Source organism: Erpetoichthys calabaricus, chromosome 5 (assembly GCF_900747795.2).
Source record: "Erpetoichthys calabaricus chromosome 5, fErpCal1.3, whole genome shotgun sequence".
Classification (NCBI taxonomy): Eukaryota; Metazoa; Chordata; class Cladistia; order Polypteriformes; family Polypteridae; genus Erpetoichthys; species Erpetoichthys calabaricus.
In genome coordinates, this window is record NC_041398.2 from 31,573,830 (window position 1) to 31,586,820 (window position 12,991).

At 41.8% G+C, this 12,991-nt stretch overlaps 1 protein-coding gene across 1 annotated transcript in view; it reads left to right on the forward strand.

The window, feature by feature from the left end:
- Positions 1-9,452, forward strand: part of LOC114644679 (octopamine receptor-like) — a 93,410-nt gene extending 83,958 nt beyond the window's left edge. Inside the window, exons 2-4 of the mRNA XM_051927583.1 lie at positions 6,159-6,457; positions 7,467-7,643; positions 8,235-9,452. Coding sequence (XP_051783543.1) covers positions 6,174-6,457; positions 7,467-7,643; positions 8,235-8,919 — 1,146 coding nt within the window. The 5' untranslated portion in view covers positions 6,159-6,173 and the 3' untranslated portion in view covers positions 8,920-9,452. The remainder of the gene's footprint in view (positions 1-6,158; positions 6,458-7,466; positions 7,644-8,234) is intronic.
- Positions 9,453-12,991: the final 3,539 nt, after the last annotated feature.

Consider the following 12,991-nt stretch of genomic DNA (forward strand, 5'->3'; position numbering starts at 1 on the left):
ATATACAGTTCTCCAAGTGCACAAACCCAGTGCCGCAGCACCAATCACCCCTTAAGTCCTTGGCCACACAACACAATGCCTTCAGTCTCTGGTCCGCCTCCACTCCTCTCCTCTGAGCTCCGTCCTACTTCCACCCGACTCTTGCCATTGACTGGAGGGAGGCGGCCCCTTTTATACACCTTGGATGGGCTCCAGGTGCTTCCCGACACTCTTCCGCCGACACTCCCTTGTGTGGCAGAAGTGCCAGCTGCTCAACTGGAAGGACTCCGAGTGTCACTGCCCCTCTTCCCCCCAGCACTTCTGGGTGTGGCGGAAGTGCTGAGGTCCAGGGCTCCCAAGGCATTGGGGTGCCCCCCTGGCGGTGGCCACGGGCCCCTACATGGTAGAGCTTCCACGCTCTGTACCTGTGGCCCTCAAAGCAACCAGGGCAGACGCCCCCTCGTGTTCTGGAGGAGGCACAAGCCCTCCTCCGGTCCTCCTGGGTATGCCGACCGGGCATGAACCCCAGCTGGGTGCCACACCACCTTAAATACCTTTATATCTCATGATTGGACACACCTGTCTATGAAGTTCAAGGCTTAACGAGCTAATCCAAAAAATTTGGTGTTGCAAGTAATCAGCATTGAGCAGTTATGTGCATTCAAATCAGCAAAATTACAAGGGGACCCACATTTTTGCACAGCCAGTTTTTCACATTTGATTTAATTTCATACAACTAAATACTGCTTCACTAAAAATCTTTGTTCGGAAAACACCCCAGTACTCAGATATTCCTAGGAAATGAAAGACATATCACTTTTATCTTTTTTGTTGAAAGTAGAGTCAATTATTATGCAGGCCGAGAGGGGTTCCCAAACTTTTTCATATGACTGTGAACTGGCTGTATAACGTACAAGGAATACAACAAAGGATACCGTCAGGTTCAGGATTCAAACTCGGGAAGATGGACCTGTGAGAACACAATGCTAATCATTATACCACTATCTATATATATAATTCACTAATCCGCCGACAAGTAGCCACCCATGGAAAGCACGCCGGAAGGGGTGTAGATTCACTAAGCCGCCAACAAGTAAGACGCCCATGGCGCACGCAGGAAGGAGCCACGCCCACCAACTCTAAGACCATTGGATACGACGACAACTCGCAGAGCCACACCCACCAACTCGGACGCAAACGACTCGGAAAAAACGCTGTCATTTATGTTCGTCTGTCCTATAGTACACATGCACCTCTGAGCCACATTGACTTTTCGGTTACGACGCACGACCGCGTGCACCATAGCAAACTGTTTTACATGCTACATACAGCAATTCGCATCCGCGACAAACATGCGTCTTCTTAGATGGTCCTGCAGGAACCTGGAAGACGTTTCCCCGCCCACCAACACTCCGTTTTCCCCGGCCCATGTCTACCCTCACTCTCTAGGCATTCACACTGCCTGCTCATGAGCCCAGACGCAAAAACTCACCGACCAACCCAGTTAATCCCTTTCGTCTGTGCTAGGAGTCCACATGCACCTCTGAGCCATGTTGACTTTTCATTATTTGTTTCGGTTACGACACCCGACCACGTCCACCTTCGAAAACCATGGGAAAGGAACAACAAAGCCCTGCCCAGAAACTCTACCCCTCCGCCAACTCGAACAGCTCATCAAACACATACTCGCTTTGGTCTGTGCTGCTGTCCAAATCCAGCTGTGAGCCACGTTGACTGTTCTTTTGCCCTCCATGGCTACGGCTTCAAATGTATTTCATGGAAACAACACTTCTTTCAATGTTATAGAAATTCCTGCATCAGGTAACTGTTTGTTTCTATCAGTCGGGTTTTTTTTGGAAAAATGTCATTGATGAAACTGTTGCTCTCAAACTTTGCAACATGGCTGTTGGCTTTGTTTGGGATAACGTCGGCAAGGTGGTCACAAACTGCAACAACTCACCACACAAGGACGCCCTGTCTCTCGAGGCATTCACACTGCCGGAAGACAACCATGGGATACACAGAAAATAGCCATGTCAGTCAACGCAGATCAGACACCCAGGCAAACAACACTTAATAATCAATAGCTGCAATTATTTTGGCCGCCCCCACTCCTCACCTGAGTCGGTTTCGTCTGTGTTCAGCAGTGTTTCCCAGACTCGGTCCTGGTGAACCCCTGTGAATGCAGGGTTTTGTTCCAACCAGATTCCTAATCATTAATGCCAGTGAAACTCATCTGGGATAAGTCGGTTTTTCAAACGCAGCCGTGTACCAGATTAGTCTAGCAGGATGTAATAATCCGAGATGAATGCCAATGTATATTGAGTCTAGAAAACATGATCAGCAAGTCTTGATAAAAGAACGGGCGCATTTTTTTCACACAAGCTGGGTGGGTGGGTGTTAGTTAGTTAATTAGTTACTTGAAGGATTTCAAGATTTAATATGCACAAGCGGTAACACTGTAAAAGCAACCCAAACCAGAAAAGACGGCTGGCAAAAAGTGTCCGACAAATTAAACGCGTGTGCATTGTACTTACTGAAAGCGGCGTTACGGATTTTGCTTAAAAAACATTAAAAAAGCGTCGTGATTATGCGGCGTATAATACGCCGCGGGTTGTTATGCAGTGTGTAAAACAGTTTGTTTGTCACAGATAATTTGCCTTTTACTTTAACACGAAGACAATTTCCTGTTAGATTTGCCTTTGCGATGACAATTAATAAGGCACAGGGCCAAACTTTCAAAAACATGGCTAGCGGCTCATACGCTCGCACTGATTACATCCCTGCCCTTTGTACACAACCCCCTCGGTACTACCATGGTCGGGTGACTTGGTGGATTATATATAGAAAAGCAGCCAAAACCGCAAACAACAATGAAAAGTCTACGTGACTCACAAGTGCATTTGGACTGTGCAAAGAGGAAAACGGCTCAGGTGACGAGTTGGGGGTGGGCACGTGAAATGTTACTTTTCTTGGTGATTTATTACATTACCAATTTTTCAAATGTTAATTTTCTCCCTGTGCTTAAAAATCATTAAAAAAGCGGCCTGATTATGCGGCATATGGTACGCCGTGGGTTGGCTAGTACATATTATTATCAATAATAATAATAATAATCATAATAATCATAATACTAAAAACAATCATCATCATAATAATAATATTTAACTGTGTTTAAAGGATTTATTGACCTAATTTTTTGTGTGTCTTTCTGTTCTTCCCTTATATTCACTTGGTTTATGGTTTCATATTTGCATCCTTGCTGTTTTGAGTGCTTCATAAAATCTTGATGTTGGTTTCTTCTGAAAGATTTTAAATGAATGTAACTATCGATTGTTTGTGCCAAACAGCGTAGAGCAGAATTAGATACACGTGCCAATGAATAAAGCAAATCATACAAGTGGCACAGCTCAATACGCCCAATGTTTGAAATATAACACAAAGTCACTTGAATGGAGAGACTGAAGAGGGTGAACTCAACCATAGGATGATGAAGTGCTTATGAGCTCTCAGCTGCTGAAACTGAGAAATTGGATTCAGCCATGGATACAAAAGCACAGGAAGTTGTGCTATATTATATGCAGTGTTAGTTTCAGAATAACAGAAATGACTCCATTCAGACGCCATGTATCTCTAAGATATTCATCCTATGTATAAAACCCAATTGCTAAGTCAAACATGTTGAATTTATTTTTGAATATAGATAGGCAGTCAGTCCAGAACTAACCTAAGCTGACATCCTGGGCTGCACCTTCTCAGCAAACAGATGGAGTGCACCTCGCTAGTGGTTCATTGCTCATGTGGTGGTCACTGTGTTATTTGTGCCACGTTCCCCTAGTTCTGTGATTTAGATTATAAGCCACAAGACTGGTGAATTAGGGCTTGCCACTGACGCCCTTTGACCCTGAGTTTCTCACTTCCTCTCATTATAGAAATACTTAGCAGTGAGTAGTGGCTCTGAGGGTTGGCATCTGCACCAGCAATCGGAAGGTTGCCGGTATGAATCCAGTAAACGCCAGAAGTGACTCTACTCTGTTGGGCCCTTGAGCAAGGCCCTTAACCTGCAACTGCTTCATCTTGGGTATGACGTTCATCTGCAACCAACCCTGCAAACAGGTCCTCCAACTTACAGGGAAAACTTAGGGGTTGGTGGCAGGATTGGCACTCCAGCTACCATAATAACCTCACACTGTTCCATTCCAGTGTGGTGCTGAGGTGTCACCTGCTGCACTTGGGTCCCAATCCTGGTGATTTGTCATGTGGCAACGCACTATCAGCACATGCTCCCAACCGCTCTCTTATGAGGAATCTGGTTTTTGACATCTTAATATTCAGTTTGTTTTATGTTTGACTACTTAGTATTGTTTTTCATGTAATATTTTTTAATTATTGTTAATGTAGTGTAGTGACCATCATTTTTTGATGATGGCCACCACTATATTGTTTACAGTTGCTAGGCCCATTACCAGTCATGTGACACTAAAGTCACATAACATATTTTGTTATTTGCTGTGCCCATTTAAACCTGTCTGATTTTGTTTGGAAGAGTCAAAGTCAGGTGTAATTGAGTCTCTAGGGATGTCAGACTACATGACTGTGCATTATGCTACCACCTCATGGCTGCCACCGACAGAGGCGTAGCTAGGGTTTTCAGCGCCCAGGGACAACTGAAGATTTTGCGCCCCCTCCTGTGTGCCAAAATGCAATGGGGAAGGGAAATTTGATGCCCCCCCACCCCCACCCCCCCAGCTACGCCACTGGCCACTGACTCACTAAAATTATGTCAATGAAGCCTGAAACTGGAAAAGTCATGTAATGTATTTATTTACTTATACCTGCTGCCCCGTCTGGGGCATAGACCACCAACAAGTATCTTCCAGGTGCCTCAGACCTGAAGTTTCTCTGAGCCAGGGGTTCCTTGGTCATTCTCTTTTTGTGTTGTCTTGTGGGTTCCAGTTCAGGGCCTTGCAAGTGGTACAGCTTGCTGGCTTTTGGAGTGTGTGATCAATCCAGTTCCGGTGTCATCTGAGGACTTCACCCTAAACTGGCAGATATTTGGTTATCTGACACAGGTCTTTCTCACTGATGGTATTGACCAGCGGATATCAATGATCCTTCTCAGGCAGTTATAAATAAATATCTGAACTTTCTTTACTGTTGTCCCTGTTCTCCTCCGTGTTTCTGCTCCATACAGTAGAGTGACTTGCTGTTGGTATGCAAAAGCCTATCCCTGATTTGTAATGGTAGTTCTTTAAAGTTCCAGATGTTCTTCAGTTATAGTAAAGTTGTTTTTGCTTTGCCTTGTGTAGTGTGATGCCGGCTTAATTCTTATCGCTCATACTAAGACGCCATATTGACTGTTGTGACTTTAGTATAGTTCATTAGTGGTAGTTCACTTTGCTAACCTGGAAGTGAAGCTAACCTACCAAAACATTCACTTTGCACAGTAAGATCCCACCAGACTGATCCTTAACTTTCTGCATATGTGAAGTAGTGAGAAGTCCAGCAAAATGACACCTTCTATTGGTTAACTAAAAAGATTACAATATGCAAGCTTTCGAGGCAACTCGGGCCCCTTCTTCATACAGATTGTAATACAGAAACTGGAGTTCCCTGTCTCTATATGGACACCAGGACAGATCCGACATTGGAAAACCCTTAAGTGAGACATCTTAGATGTAAAAAATGAATAGACCTCACCAGGCTAAGATTCATTTAACAAGAGAGGAAAACAATGGATAGTTAAGATCTTTTGATAAGATTACTGTCCAATAAAGTCTTTTGAAGTTTCTGATGAGTTTTTCAGTACAATGTGGGTCTGTAGACAGGTTGTCTGTGTCAGTCCAAGAGATGCAAACAATCCTCATATCTGGCCATAAAACTCTTGTCTCTATTCAAACCATTGTTGTAACGTGTTAAATTTTAGCATGAGTTTGACAGTACAACACCATAAAACTATATGTGAAGTATAAACAATTACGAGTCGCACCATAAGAAGTGGATCTTAAACAGTCAAGAGTCTGTAGGTAGTAAAGAAGATCCAGCATAATGTGTGTTATGGAAGCTTCCTCTTGTCCCACCATCTGTGTGTCTATAGTAGCTGCTTAATCTAATTTCACTCTCATGTCGGCTGCTCCTCTTGTTGTCCAATTTTGATCGTATCCTTGTCTTTCTCATAGGTGGTGGCCTTGCCGATGATGCTCCATGATAAAAATATTTCTTATCTGTCAAACCACTCCTTGGCATCTGTAGTGAGCATGAGGTCTGGCAACAGCAGCCACGGAGCCCTGCAGGTGGCATCTTCACAAGTGGCGGTGGGAGTGCTGCTGACCCTCATTGACCTGGTGACTTTTTTGGGGAACACTGTGGTATTTATCTGTCCAGCAGTGGAGAAGAGGCTGCGCACAGTCACATATATGTTCATCATGTCACTGGCCATGGCGGACCTGTTGGTGGCCTGTCTTGTTATGCCCTTCAGGTAAGATGGGGACTTATATTGCATTATTGGCTGTTAATACAGTATTCATTGCTCAGATTGGTGGGTTTGTTATTTGGTCAAGAATTATGATGCGAATGCCAGTGTCCTGCTTGATTGATAATAGTCAATTGTATATGGTGCATGCTTCATCACAAGGTATTTAACAGATGAAACATGATTATAATACAGTAACAAAAAATACAAATTACATTGATTCAATATACTTCTGTTTCGTCATGAAAACGTGTTCACGAAAAGCATCTAAAGTTCTTCTTATACTGGTGGACAAGTTAATAGTGAAAATACCTAAATTATTAGCCTTGATACACCCGCTAATACCTACCTATGTGACATTCACTCATCACTTATTCTCACCACAAACAGCAATGTCCAAAGGTGCAAGGATACCTCAGCAGGGGCCAAGGGCTGATCACAAGCTAGAGGTTTGACAGTCTGTCCGAGGTCACATCAGCCATTTTATTCTACTTTATTCTCCTTTGTCGATTCACAAGAAAGGATTTGCAAGATTGAGACAGTTGTGGGATTTAGTGGGTCCTGTGGTAACCCTAATGGCCACTTAGAAGGTTTATGGTCTGTCATATATGTTTGTTTCCTTTTTGGTCCGGATATTAAAAAAGAAAATGATAAATTTAAAATCTAAGTGCACGTGCTAAGTACTAAGAATGGTGTTGTTGATTGTTTAAAACACCAAAAGATTAAAAAAAGAAAGATCAACTAAGAATATAATGTGATCTTAACCAATTAATGCTCAATATTCTGAGTGGGGATATCGGTATCGAGGGTAATGGGCTTGATTTGACGAGTCTGGGTCGAACAATTTCTTGTACATTGGAGAAATGTGATTTATTCCTCCATGTTTAACCATAGTTTAAATTTGGGAGTGTTAGTTGCAAGGTTCAAGCACCTTAAGTGAAAACTTTTACATGCTAAAACACCACTGGCGTTTTAATTCCTAACTGCTGCCCACTTTCTCTTTTCTCCCTCTTAGTATCATCTATGAAGTGACGGGCATGTGGCTGTTTGGGAAGCAGTTCTGTAAAGTCTGGATCTCCTTTGACGTGATGTTCTGCACCGCATCTATCGTCACCTTGTGCTTTATCAGCCTGGATCGGTACTGTTCTGTTGTCACTCCCTACCACTATCCCAAAAGGATGTCCCGTCGCAGGTAGGTCTCTCTGGGGAGTTGGGTTGAGGTCCTTAAATATTATTGACCCTCTCACTTAACGTTGCCTTTTTAGGACCGATCGGTGGGCGAGAAGGTGCTTAAGCCTATTGGACACCTGAGGTTATGTCTTAAATTTTCTACATTTGAATATTCTATGGGATGCCTGTTTGTAAATCGGTATAACTGTGTTCTCCAGCGAGGAATTTTCTTGATAACACTTCCTGCAAGCAACAAAAAAATGGCTCTGTGATGTGCCTCTTTTCCATTTGTTTCTTCCTGTGGTCTCGATGAGACTTTAGGCTGTGTTGTCGGGAATACTGGCATGGAACAGGATACAACTGAAGTGCTCCCCTGTGGCAAACTGTGGTAATGCTTAATATAAAAATGTTTGACTGGAGAAAAATCTAAGAGCTTCCTGGAAAAATCGTGATTGAATGTATAGATGTGTAGGGTCATTATTATCACATACAGACAGTACAGTCACTTGTAACATGTTCCCACTCTCCAGCACCAAGATTAGAGAGTAGAACTACCATACCTTGAAGCTTCAGTCTTCCTATCTTTAACACATACTGTCTCCTTTGCTTGCAGGTGCATCATTATGACCGTGACGATTTGGGTATACTCATCTTTAATCTCCTTCTTACCGGTGATGCAGGGCTGGAATGAAATCCCTGGTGTGGACTTCGATACCAGCAGTGACTGCATCTTTGTCACTAACTGGACGTTCGCCATTGTGGCTTCAGCCCTGGCTTTCTATATTCCTTTTCTGATCATGTGCACTATGTACTTCTTCATCTACCGCGCCTCCCGCCTCAAGGCAACCCGCATTGTGTCTCAGACACTGGACATCCACTATCATCCCAACAGCAAACGGCCCAACAACCTGCAGCTGGAAAACAAGGCCACCCGCACCATGAGCATCATCATCTCAGTCTTTGTCATGTGTTGGCTGCCGTACTTTGTCCTCAATGTATGGATTGCTGCCAAGGGGGAAGACAGTGAGAGCCCCATCATCACGTACATTTTCAAAGTCATCACCTGGCTCGGTTACTGCAATTCAACCATTAACCCCATGCTCTATGCCTTCCTCAATCGAGACTTTCAAAGAGCCCTCAAAAAACTGCTCATCTGTCGCCAGTGGAGGTCCCAAGTGGACATCGGGGAGGACATGGTCTCCATTGTGACCTTCTCCAGGACAGCACAGGAGGCAGAGTACAGTGTAAGGAACACCACCATGCCTAGTGGAGCTCTGAAAAACAAGCCAAAACAATGAATGGCATGGCCGTGTAGGTACGTGTGTGCGGTGGTGTGTGGAGGACTCCATGGCAGCCTTCTCCAAGGAATGTTAATAGAAACAAGATAGCAAGGAGCACTGAGCACTTTCTCCGATAGGTTCTTCTCGTAAAGTCAGCAAGATCATGAGTCTTGCTTTGAATGTCCGGACCAAGTGCCACATGAGATCTGTAAGACAATGGACCCTGCTGCATAGTATGGACAAATGCATCAAGACATTCAAGTCCAGTTTTTTTTCAGGATCAGATTGGGAAAGTAGTGTGTGACATTCATGGGTCTTTTAGAATAATTAATTTTGTTTTCTTGAACCCAGTAACATGTAGAAGTGGTTATGGAGGTAAAATGGAGGGATAACAGATTATATGGTCATGCACAAAAGCAGAGGCAGGCATTTCTCTGCTGGGCTATTCAGTGACAAGACCACCCGCTCTTCTCTACAGTAGATGATGATGCAATATAAACGCCCTGGGATGGGTGCTATATAAAATAAAGATTAAATGATTTATTTATTAACTGGTTGACTGACTGATTGAAACTGAGATCTGCACAGTAATTGTGAGTCATTTGCCATTTATATTTACTTTTTTTTAACTTTCTCTTATACATAATATAAAGAAAGTATAGGAATCATGAAAAATGGCCTTTTTATATATATTTTATTGATTTTATTGTAATCATTCCATACAAATAGATCAATTTTTACAAAAATAGGATTGAAAACAAATCAACCCCCACCCCTGAGAAAGAGAGCATGACCAATGGAGCAAAACTTAAAGCTAGTAAAAATAAATAAATTGATGAGTTTAATAAGCAGAGAAAGATAAATGGACTGCGGTGGGTTGGCACCCTGCCCAGGATTGGTTCCTGCCTTGTGCCCTGTGTTAGCTGGGATTGGCTCCAGCAGACCCCCGTGACCCTGTGTTCAGATTCAGCGGGTTGGAAAATAGATGGATGGATGGAAGATAAATGGAGAAGAAAAAAAAATGGGGAGAGAATCTGCTTCCTCGGTGCTTTAAGAGCTTATTCTAAAATATTATTAATTAGATCCTGCCAGGTTTTGAAAAAGTTCTGCACAGATCCTCTAAGTGATAATTTGATTTTTTCCAATTTCAAATAATATAAAACATCAGTTACTCACTGACATCCAGTTTAGCAAAATAAGTCTACGTGCCAATAGTGTAGTGAAGGCAATCACAGTTTGTTTGTCCTTCTCCACTTTAAGCCCATCTGGAAGAACACCAAACACAGCTGTTAATGAGTTAGGAGGGATTGTGACATCAAGGCTGCCTGAAAGGCACTTAAAAACTTTGGTCCAAAATGATGTTAATTTGGTGAAGGCCCAAAACATGTGACCCAGAAGGCTGGAACTTGATTGCAGCATTCGTAGGTTGGATCTTGCCCTGGAAACATTTTGGACAGTTTTAAGCGAGACAGATGTGCTTGATATATAATTTTGAGTTGAATAATTGTATGCTTTGCGCATATGGAGCTCAAATGAGTTCTCTGCATTGCTCCCTTCCACTCATTTTCTGATATGTTGAGTGAGAGATTCTTTTCCCATTGTCCCCTTGGATCTTTGAAAGGGAGGGACTGTAAAATAGTTTTATATATTGCAGAAATGCTATCTGAGTCCTCGAAACTGAGCAATATTTTTTCCAGCATAGAGGAAGGTGAGAGATGAGGAAAATCAGGCAGGTTCTGTTTAACAAAGTTCATAATTTCAAGATAGTGAAAGAAATGTGTTGCTGAAAAGTTAAATTTGGAATATCACTGTTCATAGGATGCAAAGATGTTGTCTATATAAAGATCTCTAAGTAATTTAATCCCAAAACTGCATATGTTTGCGAGGGTTGAAAAAGGTGGTTACCGTGCAGAGGTGCCACAGATAAAAGATTCTCCATCTTAAAATGCTTCCTAAATTGGTTCCATATTCTGAGTGAGTGAAGCACAATTGGGTTGTTAGTATATTGGCGATAACTTCCATTTATTGGAGCACAAAGCAGGGAAAATAAAGAAGTACTGTACTGCAGGATTTTATTTCTATTGCGGACCAAGCCTGTGTATGTTCATGTATTTGTGTCCAGTTTTTTATAGCTTGTATGTTTGCTGCCCAGTAATAAAACTGAAAGTTAGGTAGAGCCATACCACCTTCTGCCTTAGGTCTTTGTAGGATCGCTCTTTGGATATGTGGATGTTTTGAGTTCCAAATAAATTAGGTTATTGTTCAATCTAATTGCTTAAAAATGATTTTTTGATATATATTGGAATGTTTTGAAAGAAAAAGAGAAGCTTAGGAAGGATATTCATCTTAACAACCTTAATTCTTCCAGCTAGAGTGAGATGAAGAGTTGACTTTCTATACAAGTCTTGCCTAATTTTTTCCATACAGATGGTTAAATTTTGTTGATAAAGAGCTTTATGTTTACTTGTGATGTTTACCCCTAGGTATTTCAACTGATCTGCAATAATAAAAGGGAAGGTGTCCATCCAATCTAATATTGTATTCTTGAGAATTCATTGGAAACAGCACACTTTTAGTCAAATTAATTCTGAGACCAGAGATCTTTTGAAATTCTGTAAGTGCTTTTAAGAATGCAGGCACAGTATTTTGTGGGTCTGATATAGACAGTACCATATCATCTGCATATAGAGAAATTTTCTGTTCAAGTCCTTCTCCTTTATCTGATAAGCATTTCGACAGTGAACTGTCAGTGGTTCAATGGCGACTGTAAATAGCAGTGGTGACAAGGGGCATCCTTGTCTGGTACCACGTTCTAGTTTAAAGTAGTCTGAACAAATATTATTACAAATTGAAGCTTCTGGATCGGTATACAGTAGTTTGATTCATGCACAAATGTTCGGGCCAAACCCAAATTTCTCTAATGTAGTTCCATTCAATCATATCAAATGCTTTTTCTGCATCTAATGATAATAATATCTCTGGGGTGTTTGTCTTTGCAGGTGAACATATAACATTAAACAGGCGTCGGAGATTGGAAGCTAAGTGTCGGCCTTTAATAAATCCAGTTTGGTCTTGTGATATTACCGAAGGCAGCACTTTCTCCATCCTTCTAGCTAGGATTTTTGAGAGATATCTTAACATCGTCATTCAGGAGTGAAATTGGTCTGCATGATGCACATTGTAATAAGTCCTTATTTTGATTAGGAAAGACGGTGATTAATGCTTGGCAAAAAGTTTGAGGTAGAATTTGATTGTCTCTATCTTCTGTAAATGTTGCTAATACAGGAGGAGCTAGCGGAGTGGAGAATTTCTTATAAAATTTGACAGGGTAGCCATCAGGGCCTGCTGCTCTCCCACTCTGAAGTGACTTTATAGCATGTAATAATTCTGATAGCACCAGAGATTTATCCAATTCCTCTGCACTATGAGTATCTATTTGTGGTATTTCTGATGCATCCAGAAATGCATTAGATTGTGTGTTGTCTTCTTTAAACTCGGTAGAATATCAGGATTTATAGTATTCTCTAACTGTGTGCATTATATTTTTATAGTCAATGATTTTATCTCTCTTCATGTTGGTGATTACTGGGATTGCATTGTGAACTTCTTGCTTGTGGATTTGTTGAGCTAAGAGCTTATTAGCTTTCTCTCCATGGTCATAGTACTGATGTCTTGATTTAAAAATGAGTTGTTCAGTTTCTTTAGTTGTTAAGAGGTTGAGCTCTGAATGCAGAGCCTGTCTTTTCATATGAAGAGCCTCACTTGGACACCTGGCATGTTCTTCATCTATTCTAGTTATTTTGCTGGTTAGCTCTGATACCTTCTTGGTTTCTAATTTATTTCTGTGGGAAAGATATGAAAGAATCTGTCCTCTTAAGAAGGCCTTTAGAGTTTCCCAGAGTATTTCTGCAGACACCTCTGAGGATGTATTTGTCTCTAGAAAGAAACTGATTTGTTTTGATATAAATTCTTTACAGTTCTCGTCTACTAATAAAAGTGGGTTAAGATGCCATCTGCGAGATGAGTATGTGGGGCATAATGATTTTAGCTCCAAGATCAGAGGGGCATGGTTGGAAATAACACTAGCGTT